At 37.2% G+C, this 13,754-nt stretch overlaps 1 protein-coding gene across 1 annotated transcript in view; it reads right to left on the minus strand.

Annotated features, from left to right (window-relative positions):
* Window positions 1-489: 489 nt before the first annotated feature.
* The window catches only part of LOC103812129 (transient receptor potential cation channel subfamily M member 3-like), a gene marked incomplete at both ends in the record, with an annotated part of 30,627 nt that continues 17,362 nt past the window's right edge, over window positions 490-13,754 (minus strand). The window contains 1 exon segment of the mRNA XM_009085139.1: window positions 490-721. Within this exon segment, the coding sequence (XP_009083387.1) occupies window positions 490-721 (232 nt within the window).

Here is a 13,754-nt window from a genome sequence, read left to right on the forward strand (position 1 = left end):
AAAAGGATGGTTGAATCTTTCATAATAAAAATCTTTGCCTCACCTGGAATCTGCAAAGAAAGATGGGACAGGGCAAATATAGACTAGTGCACATGCAGTCATGTGTGAATACAGACAGGTGTGCAGAATCATGCTCAATAGGCAAGGCAAATACCAACTAGCTTATATGAACACCTAGGCTTCAATGAAATCTGAAGAAAGCAGTGTACTGTATTATAATGATATAGCGTCTCTAAGCTGGTGAAAGCAATTCCCTGTGCCCTTTGACCTGCTATTGCAAGATATGCATTGCATTTGTCAGTGTGTGACATGTCATGGCAAGTAACCATACAATACAGTTTCTACATCTGAGTGTTGCTTTAAGTCCATGTTTTCTTTTGTTCTGTTTTGAAGGTCTTCAGTATTTCACTGCCATAGCAATGATGGAAACAGCCATATGAAGTAGGTATAGCTTTTGCACTATATTGCTAATAATTTCCTGGGCTTTACCTTACCACCAAGTTGAACCTGTGGACAGAGAAAGAACTCATACTGGAAATTACTTACCCTCCTTCTTCAGAGTATTTGTGACCAAAGGCAAGGATGTCAGATGCCCGGCCACTGCCATCACATATCACAACAGGAACAGGAGGAGTGTCTCGAAGGTACTCCAGAACAATAGAGATAACGTTGGGACCTCCTTCCACAATAAGCGCCACCACTGGAACCCCTTGACCAATTCCTGGAGTAAAAGAAAGAAAGAAAGAAAGAAACAAACAAAAAAACCACCAACAAACACATATACACATACACAAAAACAAAATGAAAAAGAAACAAAAACATGCAAAGCCAGCAAGGCAAACAAAACACAACAGAAGACAGAAGAAAAAAAATCAGAACAAAATAACTGCATTATGACTGTACAGCATTCTGTTAGAGAAAATGACATTCAGAAAATTATAGATTTCAAGAAAAATGGGACCAGGGTAGTCAGTTCCACTGCCTAAACCAAGATTTTCTAGAATTATGTTCTGCTTTAAATACAACAGTTATATTTAAACAGACCATGAGGTTTTTGTCTTTTAAAGATCAAATCTTGGTTTGAAAGCATAATGAAGCTACCACATTTCTCCTAACATGTTCAGAATCATGACTGTGTCTTACTTGCAGTCTAGGTTTTGCATGGTGTCAGTTTTGCATCACTGAGTCTTCCAATAGCTTTGCTTGCTGTTTTAAAATCACCTCTATATTTTTCTTGCCATATTGGACCCACTTTGAGGTTGCAGCTATATAGCTCTTTAACCTTCTCTTTGATTAAACACATACATTTTGTTACAAGTCAGTGTTACACTTGTTTTCCACTTCTAGTTGGTCTCACAGTTTATTTCTGAATTCTCTCCAATTTTGCAGTATATTCCTTGATTTTCCGACTCCAAACTGGGGACATTGCTCCAGAGAGTGCTAAATTAGTGCTGAACCAAAGAAGAGACATCTTCATTTTCAGTACTTTTGGTGTAATTACATGGGAGCCCTCTGGATTTAGAGAAAGGCAATCTGACACCAGGCTGGCACTAACATAACTGGAAAAGGTTTTAGCATTCACCTCTTGACCAGTTGAGAATGGGGACAAGCAAAAGGACTCAGGCTATATAAGCAGTTGAATATTTTCTATTAGCATTGTTTTTTCAACAGAAAGACTTTTTCCTTTTAAACTAGCTTTTCTCAAGAAAAGCTATATGCATTCTGAATAAAATTTTGAGATTTCACTGAAAAAGAAATAGACAAAATGAGTACCCTAAACCATGAATAGCTGGGTTGGGAAAAGTTACATGGCGCCAGGTAACAAGGGTTAATTTGTCCACCTCAAGTTGCCATTTTAGTGGGAGTTCAACCCTCAGCAGCAAAGGTAAGCCTGTGAGTCTAGAACATTAAACCTGGTTAGACCCTCTAGAAATATTCACAAATGAAATGATCTTTGATTATTTTAAGCATATGAATTGCTTAAAAAAATTAAGTGAACTTTCTTTAAGAAAGAAAGAAAAGACACCTAGTTCTTATAGGCAACAGCAAAATATTTTAAGTACCTCCTGGGCCACTTTACAAGCAAACATCATGTTTCCTGGAGTGACTCTCCACATGCATTATTATGCCTCTATCTACTGTCAGTTTGTGGCTTTTTTATTATATAACTTAAGTAAAGTGTGTGATGTTTATTCACGTTAAGAAAACTACAAGCAGAATTATAAAATCGAGGCTAATGAAAGAGTATGAAAGATAGAATACAACAAGGTGACTAACAGAATTATTTGCACAGAGGTGATGGGTTAATTTTTCTGTTAATATTAAGGACTTCCTGCTGCTCTAACTAATCCAGACATCTGTTAATAAGACAATATTAAGTAGCATTCTCAGTAATGAGTCAAATTGGGTCTGGATGACATTGAGGATTAATAGATATCGGGACAGCCCACAATGCAAGATGCAAAGTCATTTACTTGTGTTCAGTAATTCTGCTGTAAATGGGGAACTTATTAGGCAAAAATGCTAGGAAAGCAAAAAGTATGATTCAGCTGATCACAGGAGAACTGTCTTTGGTGTAGAAAGACCATGAAAGCAGGTATGATCCTGGTATACACACAGCAAAACATCTTCAGTGGGAAACAGGCGCACTCCAGTGCTGTTGCACAAGGCAGTCATGAAATTCCATGCAAAATACTGCCTGTATCTACACTCATGCATGTTCAGAAAGAGCACACTAGAATGAATGGAGGAAAAAGCAAAAAGGAGGATATGGGGAATCAAGACCTCATCTTATGAGAGGAGATCCAATGAGCATGGCTCATCTTCTTTAGCAAACTGAAATTCACCCTGAAGTCACATTATGACTGAATATCTGCATGACACACAGCACATCAGATACTAGTAGCTTTAGATGGAGTTCAGAAGATTTCTGGCTATGAGAGGAGTGAAGTTGTTACAGCCTTCTTGTAAGACTAAAACGGGAAAAAATTTTCTGAGTTTGGAACGATGCTCAGTAATAATTATAGCTGCAGTTGCCTTACGTATCTCAAACTGCTCCTAAAGCAGGTTCTGTCATTCTACTGGAAGTCTGTTCATTCTCAGGGTATTCTGCTGGATATTGATCAGCTAAATAATTCCAATAATATAAATAATGATGGTTATTCTAAACAGTTGAATTACTTTTGCCTTTTTGGGCCACTGTACTGGCCATTTGAAACCATGACTAAAATATGTCTTGCAACCTTTGATTTTCCTGTTGTGGTTCACTGTGATTAATCAAATGGCAGTTTTTCTGTTGCCTGATCCTGTCGAAACACATCCAGCATGAAAATAATCCTCTAATTTGAGACCAGTAAAACAACTTTTCTCCAAATTCAGTCTTCAATGACACTCTGTAGCTTTGAGTAAAAAAAACAAAGCAAAAAACACCCCAAGAAGCTCATGTGGACATTGATTTATCATGTATAATTAAGTTTCAGACTGAAATGCAACTCCTTCTGCGATTCTGGTAGATTGCTTCATGAAACAGAGAAGATTTAAAATACTAAATTGATTTTTATACCTTTGGGAAGTTCTCCCAGAGTTTCAGCAAATAGATTTTTTTAATTTTAATTTTCATTGTTATCCGTAAGTAATTTTGTTTTGGAAACATATATTGTTACTTTAGTTTGGAAAGCAAGTTAGGAAGTTAATCCCAGAATTAGACATAGTATTTTCAGACTAGTTAATAATACTTTGTTGATATTTCTTCAGAGTATAACCATTCTGCCTTCCAGGAAAGCTCTCTAGACTACAGTTGTTTGAATCCCAATGTTATGAACTTTCCCAGATTTGTGATGATTAATTTCTGAGCTGTGATGGAATCCACAGCATGAAAGGAAGTCAACAAGACATGGTGGAAAAAAAAGTCATGCTTCTCTGCTGCTAAACACTAGGAATATGGAACTGAATGCACAGGGTCTGTAGAAAAATTACAGTGGGTACAAAGACATGGACTAACTATTCCTGATTAGATATTAACACTGAATTTACAGTATTTTGAATGTATGAAATTGAGAACTGACAGTTCTTTGTCTTACTGTAACATTGGGACAATTTGAAAAATATTGGTATGTGATGCCAAGAAGACAGAACCTCTGATTGGGAAAAGGTAGCTGATGGACTTCCCTTTAACTGGTAATCAAAGTGTTTTTCCTTCTAGACATCCATGTCTCAGAAATCAAAGGATCAGGAATTCTCTGTAAGAGCACTATTTCAGCTTGTTAATGAACATTATATAATAGGCACAAAGAAGGAACTGGCAGTGCCTGGTATATCCACAGGAAGCCTTTGTTTCAGCCAATTCATTTGGAATGATTGTGAGGTGAGATGCTAAATGCAAAGGTAATACATTCCTTACAATGTCAAGGACATAATTATGAAAAGAGTTTCTTGCTTGAGCTGAGATTGTCAGAAATGAGGCTATGCTGATATAAAACTGTGCTGATGAAAAACTGGATTACAGTACCACAGTTGCCATCTCCTAGCACACATCCAGAAGGTGGGAACTTTGTGCCAAGCACGAAAATGAACAGCCCAATAAATCACCAAGGAAGAGGTTGCTCCTTCATGCTTTTGTCAGTTTGTTTGTTTGCGGATTCCCGAAAAACTGCCCTAGTCTGGGCAAAACTAGGGATAGCACTCACCTTGTTGGGCTGTCATCACTGCTGTTTCCACTAAGTACTCTAGAAGTGTACAACCTTAGAAATGGTGTGTCTCACATTTTTTTAACTGGAAAGATAGTAGTATGAACACATTCCACTGAAATATTGGCCATTCTGAAATTGCAGATATGCATTTTGATAAGGACAATGCATCATTATCAAGAAAGAATCTTGATCACTGGTGCTATTTTTCAAACATAGAACAAGTCCAATTCATTTTCACAGATATGGGTATTTTTTCTGTGTCTTAGAAGGCACTAAATTATGTGTTAATCAGCTTTTTTTTAAATAGAATTTGTCCAGAAAAACTCATCCTTTTTTTAAGTTAATGTGAATTATTTTTAAATATCTCAAAAATTATGGCCATCTGATAGTTACATGGAGGATTTATTTTAAAATTCACTTAGTTCAATGTTTTTGAAGCATTTACAGGATAAGCCAAATCTTTTTTCCTTCCCTTTTGGAAGATGGAGAAACTTTCTTGTCTAGCAATTTATCTGTGGACTTGAGAATAGCTGTGAATGCTGACTATTGTGTTATCAGTGTGACTTTATAAATTAATTATCTATAATAATGTTTCAGAATGGTAAAGATCTGATGCCAAAATCAAAGGTATTCCTACTAAAGAGCAGTCTCTTATTTGTGTTATTTTGTTTGTTAGCCAGAGAGGAGACTTTTTTTCTCAGATTTTCAATGGAACTACTAGGCTTCTAGTCAAGAGAAGGTATGTGTGAAACATCTCACACAAACTTGCATATTACTATTTCTGATTTAACAAGGTCTTCAATTCACATAATGAATTCTTAGCACTCCCACTATAAATGCAAAAAGACAGGTAGCTTCTCATAACTTCATTAACAGAATACAGGCAAAACTGTTATTTTCCTTCAATGTAATGATTTACACAAAAAAGAAGAATTAGTACCAAAGACCATTGTTGCCTTAATTTCTAAAACACTAACTTGTATTCTGAGTATTTAAATAAGCATGCATTTTTGCAGGGTAGACTAGATTGATTAAGTGTTTCACAGTGTCAGGTATTTTGGATATTGCTGGTGCGTATTATAAATTAGACTGAAATACTGTGCCAAGCATTTATACAGTCAACCTAAAGCTTCATTACTGTGTTATCACCTTTGCGGCCAGCAACACAGCCAGTGGGAGACTTTCTGGCAATTGTCATTCCGGGAAGTCTATATGTATCAGAACATGTGCACCAGAAGCAACTTGCAGGCCTTCATGTTACTATACAGAAAAATAACATAATTTTCCCCTTGACACAACAGTAGTGCATGAATATGTAAATTAAAATAATGAACTAGAAGAAATGAATTAATTTGGAGATGGAAGGAAGGAAGAGCTGCCTATTATCTGTGCTGTGTGAAAAGGGCTTAAAAAAATCTACTATGGTTTGCAGAAGCCCTGCTTTGTTTTTCCAGTTCTTGGAAAAAGCATGAATATTTTATACTGTGAGTATATTTATAAATAATGCATAACTGTCTTATAAATTATTACTAATTCTTTTTATAAACAGCTAAACATGAGTTACCCATATTTTATAGACCAACAAGTGAATAAAATGCCTCATTAACTAGAAAATGCATTTATTACTCATGTTTTTAAGCATGCTTATAAGAGTAACTGGGACATATCACTATGTTGCATACTATGTCTAAGTTCAGACCTGAGTTCAGCCAAGTAAAATGGAGAGGTTCTCATTCACCACCCCTGAGAGAAATGTCTCCAATTTCTGCATCTTAACATGGGTGTTGGTAGGCATGTCTGAGCTGACTTACTGCTGGCCACCCTTACTCCTTTCCTCAGGTCAGACATGTTGGAGTGAGTTCCCCTACATTAATTTCCTTTTTCTACCCGGAAATTTTGAGTGGAGAATTTGGCAATTATTTGGATTTGTTTGGGCTGCTGGGGCCTGTGTCTGTCCCACTGAAGGAGTTACTGCACAGCAGTTGGCACAGCACTGGGGTATAGCTGGAAATCTATGTCACATCTCAGAGTGACATAGATTACTCTCTCATAGAGAAGATTCAGCAGCAGAAAGTCTCTATGATGTGCTTTAGATTTGTTTCAGGCCTCTAACTTGTGTATATCCTGAAAAAGGTCTACTATTTGTGGGCAACAGCTACTTTTCTACCTGCAAAATTCTCTTAGAATAATCTTGTAAGTGGTAAACTCAATGCTCCCTTAATGGCTGACAAACTTGTAAACCACGAGTCTGAAAAGAGGAATCAAGAGATATATGCATGCTAGTGTTCCTGCAAGTACTTTCAACTTTACAGTGCACTTTAAGGCATGTATCTACACCATTTAGCACAGGCCAGTTAGCACAAATGCCCCATAGTGTAACAAAACCCCACTTGCATCAAACCGATGACATGTTCCCAGGTACAGGCTATTCATTAAACATATGAGGTATTACTTTAGGACCTTTTAATGCAAGGCTTGTTTATCAGAGGTATTTAGTAGAAAATCCCATTTAATTGTTAGTGGAAGACTGATAAAGTGTTGTGAAGTTCAATAAAAACATTTATCTGTTTACAAGATCTTTGACAGCTTTGAACTACAGTTTGATCATATTCAATCTTAGTTTTAATCAAAATATATGTGATGAATTATGATTTTTGAGGGAAAATGGACTAATAAGCATTAATCATTCATATTTGAAACACAGCAAAACAGCATTTCTTTATGATTTTTTCAGAGGCTTAAGATGTCTTGAAACTCAAACTGGAACTTGGGGGTTCTGGTAAGGTAAAGGAAAACAAAGAAAGTCCTTAGCTCAAAATGTCAACATGAGTCGGCAGTGTGCGCTCACAGCCCAGAAGGCCAACCAAATCCAAAAGGAGTGTGGCCAGCAGACTGAGGGAGGTGATTCTCCCCCTCTACTCTGCTCTTATGAGACACTACCTAGAGTACTGTGTACAGTTCTGGTCAACATAAGAAGGACAGGAAACTGTTGGAACGAGTCCAGAGCAGGGCCACAAAGTTGATAGGAGGACTGGAGCATCTCCTCTCCAAGCAACTTGGAGCTGTTCAGCCTGGAGAAGAGAAGGTTGTGTGAAGACCTCACAGCAACCCTCCAGTATCTGAAGGGGCCTACAGGGAAGCTGAAGAGGGACTCTGTCAGGAACTATAGAGACAGGACATGGAGTAATGGGTATAAATTGCAAGAGGGGAAATTTAGGTTAGATATTAGGAAGAATTTTTTTACTTTGGCAGTGGTAAGGCACTGCAACAGGTTGCCCAGGGAGGTTGTGGATGCCCCAACCCTGGCAGTCTTCAAAGTCAGGCTGGGCAAGGCCTTGAGCAACCTGGTCTAGTGGGAGGTGTTCCTATCCACGGCAGCGAGAGTTACGACTAGATGATCTTTAAGGTCCACTCCAACCCTTAACATTCTATGATTCTTTGAAGTCTGTCTTAGAAGTTGAATTTCCAGGCTATTGCTACACTTCATGGGTCAAGCAGAGTATGCAGCAGCATGATGCATCAACAAAGGCTGAAAGAAACACATTACATGAAGCATATGGCTTTCAGAAGCATTTTGGTCCAAGTGTTTGCATAATACTAGGATATCCTAGTGAGAGGTACTTACACAATTAAACATCTGGAATTTTGATATGCAGAAGTCCACCTTAAGTAAGCTTAAAAGTTTGAGGAGAATAATTTTTAATTTCTGAACTAACATTGCATTACAGTAATACAGAATCAACAAAAATTGCTTTTTGCCTGTTAATATAGCATGTCCAACCACAGGGTAAGTACTGCTTAAATAGATTTAAAATAGTATTAGATTTACAACAGTTGTTAATAGGTTTGACCACACAATTGTGTCTGCTTCACCTCTGGCCATCTATGCTATGGTCCCAACCAGCTCAGAAAGGCTAAGTGGTAACAGTGAACATACTAAAATAATTCATATCCTTCCTATTAAGCTACACTGAAATAACCCTACAGCTTGGGTTTTTTCCAGGCAGTTGTTTTCAGCCTTCACGCGCTTCTGCAAACACCTCCTGATGTGTATGAACCACTTTTGGCTAAAACATCAGTATCAGTAGCAAACAGGTAAGATCTGTGTCCCTCAGCTCTGCAAATCACAGCTGCAGTATTCTGCAGCAACAATTACATTATTAACTACTAAATGAACACAACTGGAAAAAGGGAATGTAGCTTGCCTTCACAGGATGATGGAAAGGGATGCTGTGTCTTATTACCCAGCAGTACAGAAACATCCCCCAGGTGTCACAATCAGTTCAAATACAGGGACTAAAACTCATTCTACCCTTTTCTGAATAACTTTGATAATTTTTTTATATTTAAAAATAAAGTGGAACTTCCACTTGTTAGGAGACTCATTTCATGCCCTATATCTAGAGAAATCAAACGGGCTTGATAAACCAATAAAACTAATTCTAAGAAAATTTGCTGTATTTCTGGCATTCACAGATCTAAAGGCTTATTTATGACAGAATGACAAGGAATCACTACTAATAAAGGAAAGCTCACAACCATTAGACTTATTTTTTCTTTTCAATTTATTTTTTTGGCTCTTCTTCTACCATGGGCTTGTTGAATGTCATTTGCTGTAATTATCTTTTTATTTTCATGCTTCCCAAACACATTTTAAAATTACTAATATGAATTTTATTTTGTTCATATTTTTTTCTTTGCATTTGCATTCACTCTCCTTGTTCTCCTTGTTATTGTCACTTCTGTTCTGCATTCTCATCTTTCTAATTTCCTTTCTGCTATCGCAATCACATTTTCACTTCCACTCTGTCTCCTTCTGTCTAATCCATAATCTTCTTTTATCTCCTCTATTTGTAATTGTCCTCTTTACTAAGAGTATGATCACATTACATTTGTCCCAGTCTGTTCTCTTTTCCGCCTTATTTGCTACTTTCATTCTCATCTTTATTTCTTCAGTGCTCCTTTGTTACCTGTCTAAATCTACCTCGTGATGTATCTGCCATACTGTCAGATGCGGCATTGATAGACAAATCTGTGCACCCGGAACCGTCCAGCACCATCAAATCTTCACTTAATGTTGGACTGATCCTAAAAACTTTCCCATAGAAAATCAAGGATGGTAACAAGAAAAATGGCTGAAAAAAATTGTGATATCTTCTTTTGATTTTTATACTTGTCTTTGCAAAAGGACAAAGTTCAGAGTCCTTCGAACAAAAAAGACATGGGAAGAGTCTATGCAATACTAAACCTTGGGATTTGTGAGCCTCACAAGCATTCAAGTAACAACCCACTTGGTTACTTTCTACAGGATGGCAATACATTGCTCAAAGCTGGCACTTTATGTTCAGACATGCATGAAATAACCTTTGTGGACTTCAGTCAGAACTCACCATGTCTGTCCTTGCAGATAACTGCTTGTTAGGACAGTACCATAGGACCTAATGGGTTTCACTGTTCTTGGAGCTCATCAACTGTAGGCAACAGCCTAAGAGGTGTAAAAGTAACTACAGTTTGAGAAATTCTCACATTCTGTCTAATCTTCCTTTGTACCTTACCTGGATTCCTTTGGATGTGCGCACTAGCAGTTATTGCAGGCAGCATTTTAGAAAGTTATCAGAGTAACATAACCAAATTTTACACTACCTCCTATTACAAATTGAGGCATTTTCCCTTGTCATATTTTGCATATTTGTCACCATATTTGACACTATATAATCTCAGAAAACTACCTCTCATTTCTCACCTGTTTTAGAAAACTAGATAACAGCAGAAATTTGGCTAAAATGGATTCATTCAAAAATAATCTCTATTTCTTATTTTTATGGTTTTGCGAATTCAGTAAATCTAAAATGTCCAAACATCCGGAAGATTAAATGACCTGTACGTTTTTTGCTTGTATATCATCCATATGAAAACATGTTTTCAACAAATTCATCCGTTTAAAGTCAAGTCCATGAAAGGAATTTATAGATCCACTTGCACACAATCAATTGCGTATTCATCTGGGCTTCAAGATCAACCTGTTTGTGCTTTCTCAGCCCTCCCTGAGGTCTGTCTCCAATACCTGATCAACCAATATCACAGTGCCTTTGATGAAGAAGGCTGAAGTTTCCAATCTCTAGCAAAATCTGAAATCAGTCAAGCTTCAAACAGTTCTAAGCTTTACTCAAATTTCAAAGGAGTCAAACTCTCAGCAGGTTTTCTCTCCTAAAAAGAAGTCCGTACCTAGATTTTTCCAACTATGTAGTTATGAAAATGCATCTAGGACTGCAGAGAAGGTGAAGGAAAAATCTGAATCAAATGAAAATTCCAATGCATTTGATGATGGAGCAATGGTCAGAAAAGATGCCAGTGATGACAGTTGAACGTCCCTTTGCCTTCCCAGCCCCCTTCATATATTCGCAGGCATAGGATGACAAAGGGAAGTCCACGGGTCACATGAACAGATATTGTTGACATATTACACTGTCTAAATTACCTTCTCTACCCAGTAAAATCACCCAACTTAATCCACCAATTCCTTTTTCAGAGGAAACTTCTTGTCATAGGCCTACCAAAACTCAACTAGATTAACCAACCCTAGAAAGAAGAAAGACTAAATAGAAGGACACAGGTTCTAATGCCTATGGTCTGTCTGTTTTTCAAACATACACTGCCTTTACATCTTCTGGCTCAACATTCTGGTTTCAAATATTTCTTTGGTTACACATCCACATTTTTACATTATTTTTGGGTCTTCTGGAAATGGAACTGTTATAAGTCTCAAAAAGAGCTTTCTTTGTGGTTTATTTTAAAATTTTTTTTCAATGCACAGCTGTTTCTGAATAAGAAGGTGGTAGCTAATTCTATGAAGAATAAAGAATTTTCATAGTAAAAATATGTCTTCCCCCCTCATGAGTACAGGTTGGACTCTGCTGTCTAGGTAACACTATATATGCTTGTTATCCTCATTCCTCATGACAGTGAAATCCTTTTGCCTCATTTTCTTTTTTTGACTTGTCTCTTTGCCTCTCTGAGGTTATTTCTTATACTATAAAATGTCAGAAATTTAAGCAGTTCAAGCTGAAAAGTAAAGAGGCATCTTTTAAATCATTAGAGAAAACATTAGGTGTTTTTACATTTTGGTCTGTACATTTTGCTCTTCTAACCACTACATCGCTGCTTCCTAACACATACCAAACACCAATTTTATTACTGATACTGTGTTGGTGCTCTCCCCAGGCCACACTATGACGTGAGAAACGCTCATTAGGCTTTGGCCTTGATGAACAGCACTTGGGCTAAGCTCCTCCTGAGCTTTTCAGAAACACTGTCTGCTCCCAGGATCCACTGCTGTCTAACAGCTCCTATTTTTTAACCAACAACCTTTGAAACTTATTTTTCTTGCCTGAGTAACAACCCAAGCGGAATAATATTTTTATTATCAAAGTTTCAAAGAAATTTACCAACCTGAACTGCAGCCAGGATGGAAAAATCACTCTCTTGTAACCCTATAAACAATGGTCCAAAGTGAGACCCTTTGAGCTCTCCTGGACTGCAGCAGGCTGTGACCAGCAATCTCCCTCTGAGTGGGGCCTCACAGAATCAGAAAATTCAAGTTTGTTATACTCAGAGGTTGGGTAAACAATGACAATGGATCCTGGGCCCTTGCTCCAGAAGGCTCAACCCTTTACCCATTGAGAAGATGCAAAGGTATCTGATGTGAGTACTTCAGTGTACTAGAGGGGAATTTTTCACGGCTATCCCTTATACAGACTCTGTAGACCTGTGTGTAGGTGAGTGTGAATATGTGATAGGAAATGTACTATGAATCTTGCTGTCCTAGATTCTCAGCTACATTAGGTTTGTAAGTTAGTTATGCCTGTAAGTCAGATATTATTCTGCTATAGTAAATTCTGTACGAAGCCTTTGCTAAATTGTTTAACTTCAGCTATTGATTAAATGCTGTTAAGTTTAATTGCTGTTAAACCTTTAGGCCTAAACTGTTGGTCAAGTCTAGGGCTCAGTTTAGCAAGGGGGTCTACTCTTATGATGCTTCCTTACACCTTTTCATCCTCACCCTCTTCTACCCCTACCCTTTTCCCCACATCTCCCACCTCCATGTACATGTTTTCTTCTGGGGTTTTTTTTGGTTGTAGATTGATTGATTTGGGATTTTAGCTTGCTTTTCTGTGTGCTTTAATCATCTAGTAAGTATTAGAGTCAACCTTGCCAACAAACTTCGTCACACTTTCACTTTTATATCCAACCTGGTTTTGCCAATACCTTTGCCAGTGATTTGTTTAAGTGACCTTAAAACACTCATTTGTGACAGATACATATGTGGTGATACATATAAGACAAAGAAAATGATTTTATGTTTTCCAAAACAGTTACGCATACACAAAAATGTGCTGAGTGCATGATATGCTATGCTATGTATTGTGTCCAGATTCTCATTCTGCTGACAAAATTAGGCATGTTTTTCTAACGAAAAACTTTCAACATTCTTAATTAATTCACAACCTCTTTCATTCAAATTAAAAACTTTCATATATGCTATTTGCAATGATCTTATATAAATAGGTAATTTGTGTCCTTGTCTCTTCTCTACTCCAGGAAGAGCATTCATATGATGAAAAGAAGCATCTGTGATAGAAGTGCTAGGCTTTCGTATGCCAGTATGCTGTAAGCTCGTTAAGGATTTGAGAATATTTTGGTTAGTAGTAACAATTCACTTGATAGCAACAAACATACCACATGAAAGGCCATAGTACAAACAGGAGGAACGAACTATATTTTGGAAAAATACAGACATGGCTGCAGAGTCAAAAGGGGAAAACTTAGGTAGGATTTTTGAACATTCTGCAAGTGCTGGTAAAGGCTCCTTGTATGCAATATGAAGTCATTCTGGATCACACATTAATGAGAAAGCATGTTTTTGTCTAATCACAAAATGTCTGAAACTCATGGCATGTCAACCCATTGGAGTTACTGTGTCTGAAAATTATTAACAATCCTCAGATAAAATGTATTAGCTGAGTTGCTATATTGGCAATTATTCTAATCTAACCATCTGTGAAACAG

The sequence above is a fragment of the Acanthisitta chloris genome, unplaced genomic scaffold (genome assembly GCF_000695815.1).
Source record: "Acanthisitta chloris isolate BGI_N310 unplaced genomic scaffold, ASM69581v1 scaffold2092, whole genome shotgun sequence".
Lineage (NCBI taxonomy): Eukaryota > Metazoa > Chordata > Aves > Passeriformes > Acanthisittidae > Acanthisitta > Acanthisitta chloris.